This window comes from Sorex fumeus, unplaced genomic scaffold (assembly GCF_029834395.1).
Source record: "Sorex fumeus unplaced genomic scaffold, SorFum_2.1 ptg000007l, whole genome shotgun sequence".
Taxonomy (NCBI): domain Eukaryota; kingdom Metazoa; phylum Chordata; class Mammalia; order Eulipotyphla; family Soricidae; genus Sorex; species Sorex fumeus.
This window is the reverse complement of record NW_026606064.1, coordinates 50,708,372-50,727,307: the sequence shown is the minus strand read 5'-3', so window position 1 is coordinate 50,727,307 and position 18,936 is coordinate 50,708,372. Positions and strand designations below refer to the sequence as shown.

Below are 18,936 nucleotides of genomic sequence, written 5' to 3'. Positions count from 1 at the left end.
ATTTCACCTGTTATTACACAGATGTAATTAATAATAATAATAATAATAATAATAAATGTTTCACACACTGCACTCTCGCTCACGAACCATGAAAAGATAAAGTGGAAGGTAAATGAAAATGAAACCAAACTCTTGTGGGTGTGAAAACTGTTTTGATTCTTAAGAATGTATGTAAGGGCCAAGGAGCTAGATCAAAGGACTGAGCATGCTTTGCGTGCTGGAGCCTTGAGTCTGAACAGCCCCTGAGTACAGCTGGGAGCAACCCCCGAGCAGTGAAGTAGGAGTCGACCCCCAAAACTGCCAGGGTGGTCCAAAATACTAGAGAGCCTATGTTGCATGTATAAAACCCGTGCTGATCCTGAGCACTATACAAAGCTCTGAGCAAGACAGGGAACCATCCCTCCTCCCACGGCACTGTTGGATGGAACTCCTCCCAAATAAAATAAGTTACTATTGTTGTTGCTGTTGGTATTATTTGGATTTGTGGCCACACCTGAATATACTCAGGGCTTACTCCTGGGTCTGGGGGACCAGACAAGATGCAAAGATCAAACTCAGGTTAACTGTAAGAAAAGTGTTCTACCCGCTATACTATCTCTCCAGCCCCCAATTTAATTAGTTTTTTTATTTTAAAAAAAGAGACAAGAAAGAGTATGATCAAATTCAAAAACTATTGCTCAACTTGGTCCTGGTTGAAACAGCCAAGTGGGCAGGGCACTTGCCTTGCCTAAAGACGACCCAAGTCTGAGTCCCAGTACCCCAAGTGGTCCTCCCAAGCAGCGTCAGGAGTGATCCCTGAGTGCAGCTGGGTCTGCCGCCACCCCAAAGTCTCCCCCCTGCCCAAAAAAATCAAGTACAATCAAAAGAATCTAAAACATCTCAGGAGAAGGAAAAACTATTATTCAAGGTTTAATAACAACACAACAGAACTTATGAAAGAGAACATAGTCAAGTTATTTGAGTCTCAACCTAGTACCTGTGCATGCTCACCCACCCAGCACCCACGTGAAGGATGGCAGCCAGCACACCTACCAGGATGGCCATGGTGAGTTCCTCCCTGATATCTTCCAAGGCTCCAATATCTGCCCACGTCACATTAGGGACAGTGACAAAGCCCTCCCTTTTGGCAGAAGGCTGCACTGAGGAGAGGGCAACCGTGAAGTCATTCATCTCGATGCACAGCCCGCGCAGATGCTCCTCCGGGAGGGGGTCTTGGTTTCTGAGCAGCCCCAGCAGCCGCTGCAACTCATCCTGGAAGGAATAATTGGGGGAGGAAGGAAAAACAAGCTAAAATTACTTTTGCCTACTTTTAAAAGTTATTATAATAAAAAGAAAGTAAAACAGCTTAATAAACCAAAGTTCCCTGCATTTCACTAAGTTCAACTGTTGCATGACATTTATTATGATTATTATAATTTATTTAGTTATTTTTGGTTTTGGAGCCACACCTGGGGGCTATTCCTGGTGCAGTGCCCTGGGGTCACTCCTGGCAGTGCTCGTGAGACCATGTGGAGCTGGGGCTTGACCCCACAGTTCCTGCATGCTAAGCCTATGCTCCAGCCTTCTGAGCCATCTTCCTTATTTTAAGTGGTCATATGATTTAGTCTAAGATTTATATTCAACAAATGTAGGCAAATATGTATTATTTTTCTTTTTTTAACCTTTTTTCTGATAGTTGAGCACTCAGCAGTGCTCAGGGCTTACTCCTGGTTCTGTGCTCACAGAAGGCACCCAACAGTGCTCAGAAGATCATGAGCACCTAGTGTGCGCTAGTGCTAGGTTGAGACTCAAATAACATATTTAAAAGTTGAATATAAATCTTAGACTAAATCGTATGACCACTTAAAATAAGCAAGATGGCTCAGAGGGCTTAAGCATAGGCTTAGCATGCAGGAGCTGTGGGGTCAAGTCCCAGCTCCACATGGTCTTATGAGCACTACCAGGAGTGACCCCAGAGCCCACCAGGAGTAATCCCTGAGCTAGAGTCAGAAGGAAGCCCCAATAACCAACAGATGTGGCCCCAAAATCAAACCTGGCTCAGTTTATGAAAGACAAGCACCTTGCCTGCTGCATTATCTCTCCGGACCGGAAGAACAATTTTAACAAGTTAACAACTACACTAAGGCTAATATAGCAAACATACATAAATAGAAAATAATGAAAACTGGAGCCGAAGAGACGGCACAGAGACCATATGAGGTGCTGGGGAATCAAACCTGGCTCAGACACATGCAAAGCAAGTACCTTGTCTGCTGCATGATCTCTCTGGCCCAAATCTTAAAACTTCAAAAGTTTTCTTGCTTTGTGAAGAGAAAGGAAGGAAAGGCCAAAAATAACCTAAGTAGGGGCTAGAGATATCGTAGAGCAGGTAGGGCATTTGCCTTGCATGTGGCAACCCGGGTTCAATCCCCAGCACCCGATACGGTCCCTGAGACCACCAGGAGTAATCCCTGAGCTAGAGTCAGGAGGAAGCCCCGATAAACAACAGATGTGGCCCCAAAATCAAAGCCAATAAACAAACAAAAATAAAAGACCCCGATCTAAGTCCCTGTTATGAAAAATGGAGGCTTGTGGCCTTAGACAAGTTACAATCTCTTGAGAGTTACATCTTGAAACTTTTGGATTTAGAAAACTTTGATAATAAATTAAAGAGGATTTTTCAACCTGTGCTTCGGATGTGAGCTCTGTCCCACGCCTTCCCTCCTGGGCCCTGCCTGGAGACGAGCCCTCAGGCTCTGGCACTGGCTTCTGCTGCTCCTGCAGCGTCAGTAAGACCCTGTTGACGGCGCACATGGCAGCCTCCCGGCAGAGCGCCATCAGGTCGGCGCCCACAAAGCCCGGCGTCAGGTGTGCCACATGGCGGAACGGAAAAGCTTCAGGAAGTTTTAGTTTTCTGCACAAAGTCTGAAGTATTCTGCAGAGAGGACAGAAGGAAAAAGAACTCAGATTCCTACCCTACTGGTGAAATCAACAAACATTTCTCAGAGGGGCAGGTAGCACAGCACGTAGGGAGCTTGCTCTGCCTGCAGCCAACATGGGTTCGATTCATGGCCCTCCATATGGGTCCCTGAGCACTGCCAGGAGTGATTTCTGAGTGTGGAGCCAGGAGTAAGTCGTGAACAACACCATGTACCCCCTAAACAAAAACAAAAAAAAATCTCAGGGGCATTGAGAAAGTACAGTGGCAAGGACATTTGCCTTGCACACAGCTGACCCAGGTTCTATCTCCAGCATCCCATACGGCCCACAGAGCCTGCCAGGAGAAAAACGTTAAATGTTGTGAAAAATTTATATAAAAATATGCCAAACCCCCCCAAACCCCCCCTAAAAAAAAACAACCAGATCCTGAGAGATGCACAGGAGGTAAGGGGCTTGCCTTGCATATTGCTGAGGCAGCCACACAATACTGGTTCAAATTCCTGGCACCATATATGGTCGACCTGAACACCTCAGTTCTGCTCCTGAGTGCCAAGCCAAAAATAGCCCTCGGACACCACACACTTGAAGTGCCCCGCCCCTGCCCAAACAAAAAATAAACTTAAACATATACTATCTCTAAGGATTTTATATTACCGAGGAAATAAATGATTTATGAGATGCTAAGTTGCATTTAAGGACAGACTAAATGAACATCTAGGAGAAATTAGTCTCCAAACTCAAACTATCAAGTTTTAGTCAACACAGTTACACTACACACTATAATATCTCTATTTTTCCCCCCAAGTATGGAACATGCAATGATTTTTCCTCCCCTTGGGTCTTTGGGCCATACCGGTGATGTTCAGGGATTACTCCTGGCTCTACAGCCAGGAATTACTCCTGGTGGTACTTGGGGCACCATATATGGTGCCGAGGATGAAACTCTTGGTTGGCAGCATGCAAGGCAAGCACTCTACCCTCTATTCCATTCCACACCCTAATTTTTAAATTGTGTCTTAGGGGGCTGGAGAGATAGCACAGTGGGTAGGGCGTTTGCCTTGCATGCGGCCAACCTGGGTTCGATTCCCAGCATCCCATATGGTCCCCTGAGCACCGCCAGGAGTAACTCCTGAGTGCAGAGCCAGGAGTAACCCCTGTGCATCGCCGGGTGTGACCCAAAAAGCAAAAAAAAATTAAATTGTGTCTTAGTAACAGGATCAGTGAAAACTTCTATGGTTTTGTTATAGAAGAATATTACAATTTTACCACCTCCTAAGTACCCACCACCCTCCACCACTCCTATTTTTTTCTTTTTTAAAAAAATTGAATCACTATGAGATACAGTTACAAGACTTCATGGTTGGGTTTCAGTCAATGTTTCCGCACCCATCCCTCTACCAATGTACATTTCCCACCACCAATGTCCCCAGCTTCCCTTCCCCCACCACCTCCTACCCCACCCCACCACTAGCCACCCAGTCTGTCTCTAAAGTGCTATGGTCAGGCACTTTCTTTCTCCTCTTCCTACCTCCCTTTTTGACATTATGGTTTGCAATGCAGATATTGGAAGGCTATCATGTTTGTTCCTTTACCTACTTTCAGCATGAAGTTCTTATTCTGAGTGGTCATTTCCAACTATACTTGTCAAAAAATAAGGACCACTTCACAACTTTGCGCACCATCCTTGTGCAGGGGCCATGCTACTCTTCTCTGCACCATTCTGATTTTAGAGTGTGCTGCCGAAGCGAGCAAACCACTGTCCTTTTGGGGGGTTGGACCACCGCAGCTTCTACCCTGCATGTGGCTGACCCGAGCTGGATCTCCAGGGCTACGGTCAGCAACGCTCCAGGGCCCACAGGGAGCCAGGACCAAACCCAGGCGGGACGAATCCCCTGCCCTGTGCTCCGGGTCTGAGAAACATGATGATTTAAGAACACTTCCTTACTCGAGTTCCACTCAAGATATTCTGATAGTCAAGGTGATGGTGGCAAGTGTTTCACAGCCCTATAGACTTTTAGCCCCAGTGACTAAGAAAGGTCAGTCTGGCAGTAAAACCAGACCACTTTCTGCGCTCTAGCTGCTCCTAATTTTTCAGGGAATCTGTGATTGTTTTCTTAATGGTGGAGGGGTGGGAGGATCCCCAGTGATGCTCAGGAGGCCCCAGGGCCCCAGCAGCAATCCTTGGCCAGCTGGGCCGGTGGTTCCATACAGGGCTGAGGCTGCAGGGCTGCTCACATGCTACAGGCCCAGGGTCACCCGGGCCACCCCAACTGTGCTTGAGGCTTCCAGGACTGCGGCTGGTCATCCATGAAGTGCCAGAAATTGAACCCACATTGGGTACATACCAGGCATGTCCCCTAACTGCTGTGACTATCTCCTGGCTCCTCGGTGCCCTCAGAAGATTGGCACAACAGGTAAAATAAGATGGCAAGGGACCAGAGAGAAAGAAAAGCGGGTAGGGCTTTTGCCCTGCATGTGGCCAACCCTAGTTCGATCCCCAGCAACCCAGATGGTCCTATGAGCACAGAGTCAGTAGTAAGCCCAGAGCACAGCAGGTGTGGCAAAAAACAAAACAAAACAAAAAGATGCTGAGAATTAACCTCCCTTGGCACCAGTAAGCACTGCTCTATTCCAAACATCTAGTCAGTGCTCCTAAGCTGATCACATACCTGAAAAATACCAATCACTGTTAGTAAGACCGCTGGGCCTGGGTACCGACGTCTGTCACTACTGCTTAAAAGGTCTGAAGAGTCTGCCTAATGATTGAGCAAACTGTTTTCTAAAGCATGAACTTAACATGAGCTTTTTTTCTTTTCAACTACATTTCATAGAAAGAGTCTGAAAAATAGAAGAGACCCTGGCACTGCCTGGTCTCGCGAGCACCATGGAAGGAGAGACACTGGAGCACAGAACCAGGAGCAGCACCCAAATACCACCAGGTGCAGCCTCACACACCTCTCCACAAAAAAAAACAAGAGGAGACAGAAAAGACTACGTGATGTTTTCCGCCCCTCATAGTCAAAGCATTCAGCTCACACCAAACACTCGCCACAACCTTCATTTCAAAGTGCACCTTTCTCTTGAGGTCTCGTCGGGAATACCCAGGCATATTTCTCGGTCGAACCTTCCGGCCCGTCTCAGAGCAGGGTCTAATGAGTCTGGTCGATTGGTAGCTCCAATGACTAGAACCCGAGCCGTGGCAGCCATATTATTCAGATCTAAAAAGACAGATGCGGGAAGATGGAAAATAAGAAACTACAAACTGAAAGCAAAATTGCACGCACAAGTCAAATATAAGTGGGCATTATGATGGCAATACAGAGAAACACAGAAGACCGATCCTGTGAAGCACAATAGGTATAAAATACAGTGCCATGATAATACAATGGGAGATCTCAAGAATTCTGGCTGAGGGGAAATGGAAGGGTTCACAAAGGCAACAGAACATTCCAGACCAAGCTTCATAAGTCAAATAGGATAGTCACCAGCAGCAAAAGACTAGTAAGAAGTTCTACATGAAAAACATGGTATAAATGCGGCATGTTTAGACAGATGAGTAGTTCAAAAAGGGAGTCTAGGCAGCAGAAGTTAGACCTCAGGGGCTGGAGACACAGCACAGTGGGTAGGGATACTATACACTGTATAGGCATTATATAGTAAATGCCTTGCACAGGGCTGACGTGGGTTCAATTCCTGACACCCAGTATGACCCCCGAAAACTGCCAGAAATAATTACTGAGTATAGAGTCAGGAGAGACCTATGAGCATTGCCAAGTGTGCCCCTGTCCCCTGCCAAAAAAAAATACCCACTGCTGACAATTGCTTATGTTTCAAAATATACTATGTCATTAATTCAAAACAGGAGATTCAACAGCATACATAAATCTTAGTTAATCTGGCATAAGCCTGAGACTGACTTCACAGGGACAGACTGAAGGCAGGGCCGTAAGCATACCGCCCGTAATCATTAGTTCTCTCCGCTGGACCAGAATTAAACACCAAAAAGGGGCCGGGGAGATGCCCAAAGAGTCAGAGAGCATATTCTTCAGGCGTGAGTCCCAGGTTCAATCCCTGGCACCACATGGTCCCCAGCACCTCCTGCAGCAACTGCTCAAACATCGAGTCAGATGTAGCCCCCGAACACTGCTGGGTATCTCCCACACCTCAAAAAATATAGAAGACAGAATAAGCAACCTACAACTTAGCATCACAGGTATATAGAATAGTTCTTCAAATTTTTGTGTGCATAAAAAACACAGTATTTCGTAGTAGGTAGAAGCAAGTGACAGAATTCTATTTTTACTGATTTTCACTCCAAATTTGTAGACAAAAACCATAAAACAAGCCCCAAAACAATCAGGTAAAAAATAACTTATTTAACAAAGGAAATGTTACAACAATTAAAATAAAATATTCCTTACCAATTCTTAGGAGATTATAGGATGAAAGGGAATAGATGAGAAAAGAAATTCTGGTCTGACCTGGGGACACAACTGCACATGTTCAGGGCCTGCTCCTGGCTCAGTGCTCAGGGCACATGAAGTGCTGGGACCTGCACCGAGGCCTCCCTCATGCAAACCACGTGCTCTGCTCCAGCCCTGAGCCATTTCCCAGGCTTGAGGAAAAGGATTTCTGGATCTGAGACTAACAGTCACAAGTATTTGGAGAGATGATTAATAGCAATGGCAACAGTGACAGGCAGGGAAATTTAAATTTAAAAGGAGATAAAACTTTTATCTATTAGACCAGGAATAATTCCTGAGTGCAGAGCTACGAGAAAGCCCGGAGCATTGCCATGTATGGCCCAAAACCCAAAAATAAAAATAAAACCAGCAAGAAGTGTGTATGATTCAATCCAAGTATTGCAAAAAGCAAAACAATGTGTTAGGGCATGTATATATGTAGTGAAGATAATTAAACTCCATAAAACTAATAATAAAATCTTTACTCTCCTTTTTTTGGTGCCACACCCTGCAATACTCAGGGATACTCATGGCTCAGTGCTTGCGGCCCATTCGTGACGGCACAGGGAGAACCACGGCACGCCAGACATCAAACCCAGTCTTTCTAAATGCGAAGTATGCAATCCTAGTCTGTCAAGCTATTGCTCTGGCCCGATAGAAAAATTCTAATTTTTACTGTCTTTTATTCTACCTGGATGTGTTGTGTCTCTCCACGTTACTGACACTAGTACAACCCATTATCATCAAGTGAATTTGCTATTTTAAACTGACCATCCATGCAGGTTAGAAGCTGGGCTACGATTCTTCGTTCCATATCTTTTGAAGCAACTTCTCTCTTGGGGGTAATAGCATCAATTTCATCAATAAAAAAGATACAGGGAGCATGTGACTAGAAAGAAGCATATCACAAAGAGACCGTGATAAGTACATTCTCTATACTGCCGCATATCAAGCATCCAGGCGTTCCTCCTCAGGCGCAGTTTTGCTCCCCAGGTCCAGTTACCTAGTGAACCATGACCTGGAAATATTATACATACTAAGATATTCAGCCCAGAGAAACTGCATTCATGTAACTCCTTATTATACCTTTGTCACCCTTTTCTTATTAGTGACTACGCTTGTCTTTTACCATGCTTGATCCATAAAACAAATGTTACTACTCTTATCTATACAACTGGGAAACACAGGGTCCAGGGAACGCATCTGCAGGTTCCCACATCCATCCTGGTCTCAGAACTTAACACCCATGGACGAAGGCAACTACTGTAATACATAAAAAATCAAGATGCTTGGGGCTAGAGTGATAGCACAGCGGGTAGGGCATTTGCCTTGCACGCGGCCAACCCGGGTTCGATTCCCAGCATCCCATATGGTCCCCCGAGTACTGCCAGGAGTAATTCCTGAGTGCATGAGCCAGGGGTAACCCCTGTGCATCACCGGGTGTGACCCAAAAAGCAAAAAAAAAAAAAAAAAAAAAAAAAAGAAACAAGATGCTTAAAAGAGGTCAGTAAAACAACATACCTAGTGACACAGTCCATCCATTTTATAATCTACTGAAACTCATGTGTTTATAAACTTTTTTTTAATGATACAAAACATGTTTATAAACTTTAAACTAGAACACCAAATCTTCCTACAAATGTTATGAGTGCCTCCACCAACATAAAAATGGCCAAAATTTCCCCTAAAATCTGTCCTAAGAAGAATTTAAGGAGCATTTTAATTTTTCACGTGGTCAGATACACATAGAAGTTACCATTTCAACTGTGTACAGCTGATTGGTAATGAAATATGCTCACTTTGTTATACAATAATCACCTCTACCTATCTCTAAACTTTTTCAATCTTTCAATACTAAAATGATCAAAGGTGGGGCTGGAGTAATAGCACAGTGGGTAGGGTGTTTGCCTTGCACACGGCCAACGCAGGTTCGGTTCCCAGCATCCCATATGGTCCCCCAAGCACCGCCAGGAGTAATTCCTGAGTGGAGAGCCAGGAATAACCCCTGAGCACCACCGGGAATAGCACCAAAGCAAAAAACAAAACAAAACATTAAGTGACTGAAGGCTTCTGAAAACTACTCCAAATAAAGTAGGATGGTAAGCTTTCTGCACATCTTCCACCTGGGGTGGATAAAGTTCTAAAGTCTTCCATCTTCCCCTAAAAATCAACTCCACAGGGTCCGACAGACTAAGTATGAGACAGACATCAATTATCTACAACAGTCATTATTTCAGAGGCAGAAGGACAAGAAGTGGCCAAGACCTGCTGGAATTCCAGCTAAGGAAGGACTCAGGTTCTGAAGATGAAAGGACATAATGTCACACCCCAGGATGACTGCACTCACTGCCGCAGAAATGAACATTGGAATGTCTTAATGGCAAATGTCCTGTTAAACATACTTTACCAGGATAGAAAAGACAACGTTGAGTCCAAATCAAGTTATCTGTGTAAAGTATCTAGAGCACAGCTCACTCTTAGTTATTTAACAGGAAGGAATGACACGCACCCAAATTGCCAGCCTGGCCCGGAGAGCTACCACAGTACCTACCACAGGCTCTACCGTGATTTACAGAGAAAGAAACTGACATGCTTGTTTCAACATAGATTTCTCTGTGACCGCTAAAATACACTTCTCTTCTCATTTCACCTGGGTTTATAATGAGAGGATACTCTCAATATCCCATGAAATCTGAGAACTTATTAAGGCAGTACAGGATAAGGAAACTCAGGGTTTGCAGGGGCATCTCTTACCCAGATGCTCAGATTACTACTTGAGGGTATCCGAAGTTAAGCTGGAGAGTTCAGGCATTTCATCATTCCTGAACGCAAATGTCAATTTCCTCATTCATTCTTTTTTTCTTTTTTTTGCTTTTTGATTCAGACCCTATGTTACTCCTGGCTCTGTACTCACGAATTACCACTGGCAATGCTCGGGGGACAATATGGGATCCTGGGAATCGAACCCGGGTCAGCCGCATACAAGGCAAACGCCCTGCCTGCTGTGCTATCTCTTCAGCCCCCCTACATTAATTCTTAAACATCCAAATTTTAACAGCATGAATCACAAATAGGATGAAATCAATTCACAGCTTCTCTAGAACACAATTTTTTACAGCTTTAACTATTCGAAGAGAGTTTATCCTGGCATTCCTACAGCTGAAATGCTTTTTTATTTTGGGGGGTGGGGGAGGGCACACCCGCAATGCTCAGGGGTTACTCCTGGCTTTGTGCTCAGGTACTGCTCCTGGTGGTCCTCGGGGAACTATATGGGATGCCGGGGTTTGAACCTGTGTTGGCTATGTGCAAGGCAAGTGCCCTGCCCACTGTACTCTCTCCAGTCTGTGAACTGCTTTTATAATATAATAATCTAAGTGGCAAAATTTTCCACACTGCTTGTAAATTGTTTTGGTCAATGGTCAGATCTAGGCTGAGCAAAGTAAAAGCAAAAGCAGTATCACAAGGTAGTCTATTAAAAAAAAAATTATCATTATTTTTGTTTTGGGGCTATACCTGGCAATGCTCAGGAAATTACTCCTAAGGTACTCAGGAGACCACATAGGATGCCAGGGATCAAACCGGGGTGGGCTGCATGTAAGGCAAGTGTGCCTTACCCACCATACTCTCTGGAACATAAGGCAGTCTATTTCAACACACACGGTATGATAGCCCACAGCTTCTCACCAATCATGTTTATATTTGATTTCAGATGAAACAGATTCTTTTCTCAAACAGTCTATATCTACAAATATACTTTAAATATTTAGCCACCATGTGTAACAAATGCGTACAAAATAATGTCAGTCACTGGATTGAAATATCAGCATTAGAGGAAACCGAATCTTCAATAAAACCTTAATTATCTCCACCGTGACATGAGCCTTAGTATGTGACTCACCACAGCTTGCTCAAACAGTTCTCTCAGCTTCTGTTCGGATTCTCCAGATACCCCAGACACAATCTCCGTAGCAGCAACTTTCAAAATTGGAAGCTCAAGTTCCTACACACAAATATATGAAAAGAATAACCACACTTTTAAATTCTAAATTCCCTACTTTTCCCTTAATCATTAGTTTCTCTCTTGAGAATAATTTTGCAGTGACCATTTCTGAGGAAATTACCTTTTTTGTCTTGGTCCTCTGAAAAAACATAATTTATAATTTTTGTGGCTTTTATCCAACCACAATAATCTTCAACCTTCTACCTACTTTTACTTTGTTACTGTTGTGCACCACCAGGTGTGGCCCCAAAACAAAGTATGTGTGTTAAATAATTAAGAAAGGAAAGAAAAAGCGCTCTCTCTCTCTCTCTCTCTCTCTCTGTGTGTGCTGAATAACTAAAAAAAGAAACAGTTCTATCCCCAGCCCAGGAGACAGACTCTTTAAGAAAAAGAAGAAAAACCACCGGGGACCCACCAGCACAAATACCAAGAAGACTGCCTAACCCTACTCCTCCCTCTGGCTATCCACAAATCTCGCCTGTTCAATCCTATCTTCTGTGATCAAACTCTTATTCTGGGGTTGCAGGAGGGCAAATTCAGATTTGGCCAGTTGAGCAGTGCTGGTGGTCATCAAGGCCATGCTTGGAGGTGCTAGCAGGCATCTAAGACTTTATGAGGCAGTGTCCAACCTGCAGGGCCAAGGTCAGTCTCTGTGCATGGCAGGCGGGAATTAACCTGATCAGTGAATTAACTCTTCTGCTGGTGCTGTCATGGGATCACACCTGACAGTGTTGAAGAGAGTGACGGGGAGAGAACTCTCTCAACCTAACCCTGACCCTGATCCCAGCCTTAACACAGGTTATGTCATCACCACCAACCCCGCCCCCAGAAACCATGATGCTTAGAATTCTGCACTCCTTGTTTCCATATGTTACAGTGACTACTACATAGCATTGATGTGTACTGTATCTCACTGAAAACACAAAAACAACGTATGAGATACACATACCACACACTGCAATGTCTGGCATGGGGCAGTCACACAATTTATTCAAATGAAAGTATTTGACGAATCGATCAAGTTCTCCATTAAAAATAACCTTCTTGGGGCCGGAGCGATAGCACAGCAGGTAGGGCATTTGCCTTGCTTGCGGCCGATCCGGGTTTGATCACCGGTATCCATATGGTTCCCCAAGCACCGCCAGGAGTAATTCCTGAGTGCAAAGCCAAGAGTAACCCCTGCGCATCACTGGGTGTGACCCCAAAAGAAAAAAAATAAATAACCTTCTCGTAGCTAGAGAAATAGTATAGTGAGTAGGGCACAAGCCTTGCTCATCCTGGTTGGATTCCCAGCATCCTATATGGTCCCATGAGCACCACCAGGAATGACCCAAGTACGGAGCCAGAAATAAGACCTGAGCCAAGTCAGATGTACCCTGTCCCTACAATAAAAAAAAAAAATGCCCCCAAATAATGTTCCTTTAGAATACTAACCTATTATTATGCTGTTCCTCAAATTTACTTGAATATTCTGCATTTTAATATCCAATACAGTTTATGAAAAATAAAAAAAGGCAAAATGAGAAAATTACTTTTAAATTTTGCCAAGGATCTATTATAAAGAACATTTCACAATAAAAAAAATATAAAAACAAGGCATCATGCACAGAGCCAGGAGCAACCCCTGAGCATCGTTTGGGTGTGGGCCAAAATCCAAAATAAAAAAATAATTAAAAACATGGAAAAAAGTCGGTAGTTGGAGAGACAGTACAGGGATTAAGGCACTTGCCACACATGTAGCTGACCTCAGTTCAATCCTTAGTACCCCAAATGGTCCCCTGAGCACCATCAGGAGTGGGCCAAAAACAAAAAAGAGAGAAATATGTATTATAGAAGCATGACTTGGAACAAAAGCTTTGAATACATGCAGCTCTGTGAAGAACAATACAACCCTGAGGAGGGAGATGTGGTTCATAGGACAGACGCCAAGCTTTGCATGACCCCCTAATACCACCAGGTGTGGCACCACACACACGTAATACACACACACACACACACACACACACACACACTCTCTCTCTCTCTCTATATATATATATATATTCCTATAACCAAAAACTTAAGAGAAGAGATAACTACAATGTCCACACACACACACACACACACACACACACACACACAGAGTATATTCCTATAACCAATAACTTAAGAGATAACCAAAATGTCCATTATAAATTTACTGCTCACAAATACATTCTTCTCACCCAATCTCTGTCATAAAAAGATAACTGCCTCTATTTCTTAGAGACAGCAGGGTGACAGCACAAAGGGCTGGAGCACATGTTCTGCAGTAAGGGAGCCCCAAGTTCAATCCCCTACACCATGAGGTCCCCCAAGTCCCTCCAGGAGCAACCCTCAGCTACTTCCAACTGAACTGGAAGTAGCCTCCAGCGCCAATGGGTGCGGCCCCCAAACCAACAAAAAACCACAAAAAAGGAACCAACCAATTCTCAATATGAGGGAGAGAGGGAGCAAGCAGGAGGGAGAGAGGGGGGAGGAGAGAGAGAGAGAGAGAGAGAGCGCGCTCACCCCAGCAATTGCTTGTGCGAGCAGCGTCTTCCCGCAGCCGGGCGGCCCATGCAGGAGGACTCCCCGAGGGGGCACGACGCCCAGGTGGTGGTACACCTCGGGGTGACGCATGTGGATGAGCATCTTGCACACTTCCTAGGAGGGAAGGAGGACAGACATTCTTCACAGTCTCAAAAAAGAATCACCACGAAAGACAACGCCCCTACTCTTCAGAGCTGAGCGAGCCGGTCAAGGGAGGCTCTTGCTTCCATCTGAGTTTGAGTGCCAGCGCTGGAACCCAGTGCCCGCAACAGCTCTACCGAGCACCCATCTCCTCAGAAGATTCTGATATAAAAACTAGCCTGACAATTAGAAAAGAGTAGATACTGAATAATAAACAGCATCCACTACTATTACTCCTCTTCCAAAAAACTTACTTAATGGGCTGGAGAGAAAACTTAATGGGAATTGAAGGCTTTGCAAGCGGGAGGCCAAGACTCAATGCCTGGCAAGACATGGTCCACCAGGAACTGCCTGCCACAACAAGGGCCCAAGCAACAGTACAGCGGGTGGGCCGCTTGCCTTGCACACAACCAGTAAGAATTCAATTGCCAGTATCCCACATGGTCCCTGAGCCCGCCAGGAGTGATTCCTGATTCAGGAGTGAGCTCTGCCAGGTATAGCCCAACAATTCCCCACCCCACGCCCCCACCCAAATGAATAAATAAAAAAGAGCAGCTGCCGGGAGTCAGAACCAGCCTGAGTACTGCTGGATGTGACCCACCCACTGAGCAAAAACAAAAGCTCATAAAACCAAACAAAACCCTAAAGAACTCATTTTCATTCTCCCGAGAGACAGCTCAGAGGGCTCTAATGCATGCCTGGCCAAATGATGAGCTGGATGCCTGGTACCAATCAGTCCCAAAGCACAGATGGGGTGGCCTTGGTGGCAACAGCACCTTTGGGCTCAAGCACTGAACCAGCAGTGTCAAGCCAGGTTGAGACTGAGTATCACCAAGACTGACCCCTGGACTCTACTCTAGGAGCTGTGAGGAAGGTCCCACCTAGTAATGCTGCTGACAAGGGCCAGTAGACCGCTCAAGGGGCAGACACATGCCTGGCACGTGCATGGCTGTGAGCTTGATCCCTAAAGCCACATAACCTGGGCCCCCCAGAGCACCCCAGATGTAACTGGTGGCACTAACCATCAGTAGCCAGAGCGGCTTTGGCGCATGTCTGGCCGAGCTCTGCCCCAGTGGCTCCTGGTCCTTACTAAAAGAAGATAAAGGAATATTGCTTACAAGTGACAAACATGCTCCAATTTAAATAGCGAAAATTGAGAACAGAGTGCCTCTCTTGCCCAGTGCTCCGATGGTATAAATCAGACTTGCCCTCTGCACCCTCCCAGGCTCCCACCCACCCCCGGGTATAATAAGGATGGCGTTATTTGCCCAGGTGATGAGCAGTAGCCCAAGGTGAGGTTCCGAATGCGAACTAACTTTTAAGGTTGTATCGTTGCCTCCGACATCTTCAAACTTCACGTTGGAAATCTGCAATTCCACCCCGGCTTTGGCTGGTAAGCAAGAGGACAGAGGTGCTCAGGTTAGTGATTCAGACATAATTCAGCACTTAATAATCACTAAGTCATCAAAAGTCCATTGAACCTTTTTTTTTTTTTTGCTTTTGCTTTTTGGGTCACTCCTGGCTCTGCAGCCCAGAATTACTCCTGGACGTGCTCAGGAGACCATATGGGATGCTGGGAATCAAACCCGGGTCGGCCGCATACAAGGCAAACGCCCTACCCGTGGTGCTGTCGTTCTAGCCCCACTGAACCACTGTTTTTTTTTTTTTTTGCACTTAGGAATTACTCCTGGCAATGCTCAGGGAACCATATGGGACACTGGGGATCGAACCCGGGTTGGCCGCATGCAAGGCAAATGCCCTACCTGCTATACTATTACTCCAGCCCCTCCACTGAACCATTTTCTAATAAAAGTGTCTGTACACAGGGGCTGGAGACAGTGCATGCTGGAGATGAAACCTGGGTTTCATCTCCAGCGCCCTCTATGGTTTCCTGAGTGCCACCAAGAGTGATCGCTGAGCACAGAGCCCTGAGTAAGCCCTGAGCATTGCCAGGTACACCCCCCATACCAAAAAAAGAACAAAACAGAACAAAAAAACCCACCCAACCAAGTCTCTGCACAGAGAGGTCCTCAAACAAAAGGGGACCAGTGATGCCTCTCTCAGAGCAAACACCCGGTGTCACACTGGACCTCACCTTTCTTTTGCAGACCATCTTCTATGTCTCCATCAACTTCCTGAAGCTCCATCTTCCTTTTGTTCCCTTTTCTCGTTTGCCTGCCTTTCCCCTTTTTATCACTCTCCAGAAAAGAATCCTTTGAATTCGGGGGGGGGGGGGGGGGATTAAACATGCGATATATAAATGAATGTGTCAATAAAGATTTTTTTGTTTCATATATTTATTAATCATTGCAATCCCCAACATAATACATCAAACATGTTTTCATCCATTTAGAGGGGAAGTATTTCCTAGTTCAGTGGAAAATTGTGCGATGCCTTCTGAAAAACCTTCATTTTAAGCAGCTTTACAAGTGAAAGAAGTGAAAGAAGTCTGGACCTTCTTTCTTCAGTTTGCTGTAATCTACATTCACTGCAAAAAACTTGTATTGATCATTTGGACCCAGTTTGTTCCAGGGTTATTCCTTCTGTCCCAACTGACATCAGGACTGAACAAGGCCAGGCGGGTAACATATAGCACTGCACCAGTACCTCCAGCTCCAATAAAGATGAAGAGGGGATTCAAGCACGGATGCTTCTTAGTCTGGCTGAAAATCATGCGCAGCATGGCTGCGGCAGAGGCCTCAAACCGGGAAGGAGGAAAAGGGCAAAAGCGCCAGGCCTGGGCTAAGTATGCTCAGCACCGAAGCTGTTCAGATGACCAAAGTCACCCAGGACCTCCTACCTCGTCAATAAAGATTTTCTAAAGGTGAATTATTAGAAACTGCATTCCTGGGCCAGAGATATAATACAGCATGGAAGGCACTAGCACGTAGCTGACCACAGTTCAATCTGTGGCATCCCAGATGGTCTCAAGCCCACAGGAAGTGATTCCTGAGTGTCAAGCTGGGAGTAACCCCTGAGCACTGCTAGCTGTAGTCCAAACATCCCCTGTCCACGACCCCCAACACACACACACACACACACACACACACACACACTGTATTCCTGGTCTAGAGAGATCATATAGGAGATAAGTGCTTGTCTTGCATGTGCCTGACCCCACTAGCTCCATGGTACCACAGATGGTTCACCTGAGCACCACTAAGACTGAGCCCTGAGCAGAGTCCAGAGCAGGCTCGGAGCACCGCCAGGTTTGATCCAATCCACTATCCTAAAATAATGTGTTTTTTTTTTTAATTGAATTCCAGGGAGACAGAGTGGATAATACAGTGGGTTTAATCCCCAGCATACCATATTGTTCCCTAATTAATTTCTGAGTGCAGAGCTAGGAGTAACCTCTGAGTGTGCCAACTGAGGCCAAAAAAGCAAATAATAATGAACTAAATGTATTCCAGAAGCCAGAGAGATAATGCAGATGGAGACACACTACAGCTGCTATGGCATTTGCCTTGCATATGGCTGACCTGGGTTGGATGCTGGGGAGCGTCCCATATGGTCCCCCAAGCACCACCAGGAGTAACTTGAGTTCAGAGCCAGGAGTAAGCTCTGAGTAATGTCAAGTGTGCTCCGTTCTCTCCCCCCTCAAAAAAAATTGCATTCCTTGGGCCAGAGGAATCACAGTGGGTAGGGTCCTTGATCTGGGTTCAACCCCCAGCATCACATGTGGTCCCAGAGTGCCACCAAGAAGTGATTAATGAGTTGGGGCTAGAGTGATAGCACAGTGGGTAGGGCGTTTGCCTTGCACACGACCGACCTGGGTTTGATTCCCAGCATCCCATGAGTAATTCCTGAATGCCTGAGCCAGGAGTAACCCCTGTGCATCACCAGGTGTGACAAAAAAGCAAAAAATAAATAAAAAAAAAAAAAAAAGGAAGTGATCCAATGAGCAAGGATCCAGGTGTAAGCCCTAAGCGCCACTAGGCGCGTGCTGCACTTCCCCCTAAACCCCAACATCTCCCCACCCATATTACATTGGTATGGCCCTAAAACCAAAAATAAATATATACATATTATATATAAAGGTGATAGAGTACAAGTACAGACTAGGATGAAATTGATGGCAGCAGTGGGTAGAGATAAGATTCTACTAGTATTTCAGATGGTATCAGTAGCATAATGGCAGGTACAGCAACCTTTCAGAGTCTATAGTGTTCCATAGTTTCTGTCTCACAAAACAGGAAAATATGCTTGCTATCTGTGTTCAGTGAAAAGCTACAATATACCCCAATTACATGGGACACAGATTTCACTGCCAAAAAAAAATAATAATTTTACCTCTATCTTAGATATTGACTTCTTCTGATGACTTTTCTCATCCATTAAGTCCGAGAAAAAATCGTCTGTCTTTCCACCGGGAGTTGTGTCAATAAACCATCCTCCTTCGGAATCTCTGGCAGGGGTCTTCGAAAGACCAGAGCGTGCCAAGCCTCCTGCGGAGCCTGCTTTGTCTCTTGGCTCCACTTCAGGAGTACCTGACGCAGAATCGGGATTTCCTTTCCGATACAAGGAGAGCAAGGAACTATTCATAAGGTTTGCTGGCTGAAAGAAAAAGAAGTCACTCAATTGGTGCTGGGGATGGTTTGTTCAACCATGTTAGTGATTTTCTTCCCTAGACTCTTTTTTTTTTTTTGGTTTTCCTAAGCAACTTCTCTCACGAGAAGCAATGATACAGAGCCAGGGCACTTGCCTTGAATGTGACTGGCTCTAAGCCCCATCAACAATGATACCTGAGGGCAGAGCCAGGAGTAATTCCTGGGCACAGCCAGGTATGGCCCAATCAAAATCAAAAAGAAGTTTTCTCACAACATCTTTTGCTATAAAATATAGATGATTACAATATGATTC

At 45.2% G+C, this 18,936-nt stretch overlaps 1 protein-coding gene, 1 non-coding gene and 1 pseudogene across 2 annotated transcripts in view; all 3 read right to left on the bottom strand.

The window, feature by feature from the left end:
• Positions 1 to 18,936, bottom strand: part of NVL (nuclear VCP like) — an 88,683-nt gene that overhangs the window by 59,597 nt on the left and 10,150 nt on the right. Inside the window, exons 6-14 of the mRNA XM_056132318.1 lie at positions 18,367 to 18,630; positions 16,169 to 16,286; positions 15,390 to 15,463; positions 13,912 to 14,046; positions 11,281 to 11,382; positions 8,154 to 8,271; positions 5,993 to 6,137; positions 2,665 to 2,914; positions 1,033 to 1,251 (exon numbers count right to left, since the gene is read on the bottom strand). Of these exons, the coding sequence (XP_055988293.1) occupies positions 1,033 to 1,251; positions 2,665 to 2,914; positions 5,993 to 6,137; positions 8,154 to 8,271; positions 11,281 to 11,382; positions 13,912 to 14,046; positions 15,390 to 15,463; positions 16,169 to 16,286; positions 18,367 to 18,630 (1,425 nt within the window). The remainder of the gene's footprint in view (positions 1 to 1,032; positions 1,252 to 2,664; positions 2,915 to 5,992; positions 6,138 to 8,153; positions 8,272 to 11,280; positions 11,383 to 13,911; positions 14,047 to 15,389; positions 15,464 to 16,168; positions 16,287 to 18,366; positions 18,631 to 18,936) is intronic.
• On the bottom strand, positions 4,567 to 4,669 carry LOC130017062 (U6 spliceosomal RNA). The gene has a single exon (XR_008791324.1). It is a non-coding gene; the product is annotated as a U6 spliceosomal RNA (small nuclear RNA).
• On the bottom strand, positions 16,412 to 16,835 carry LOC130040278 (cytochrome c oxidase subunit NDUFA4-like; annotated as a pseudogene).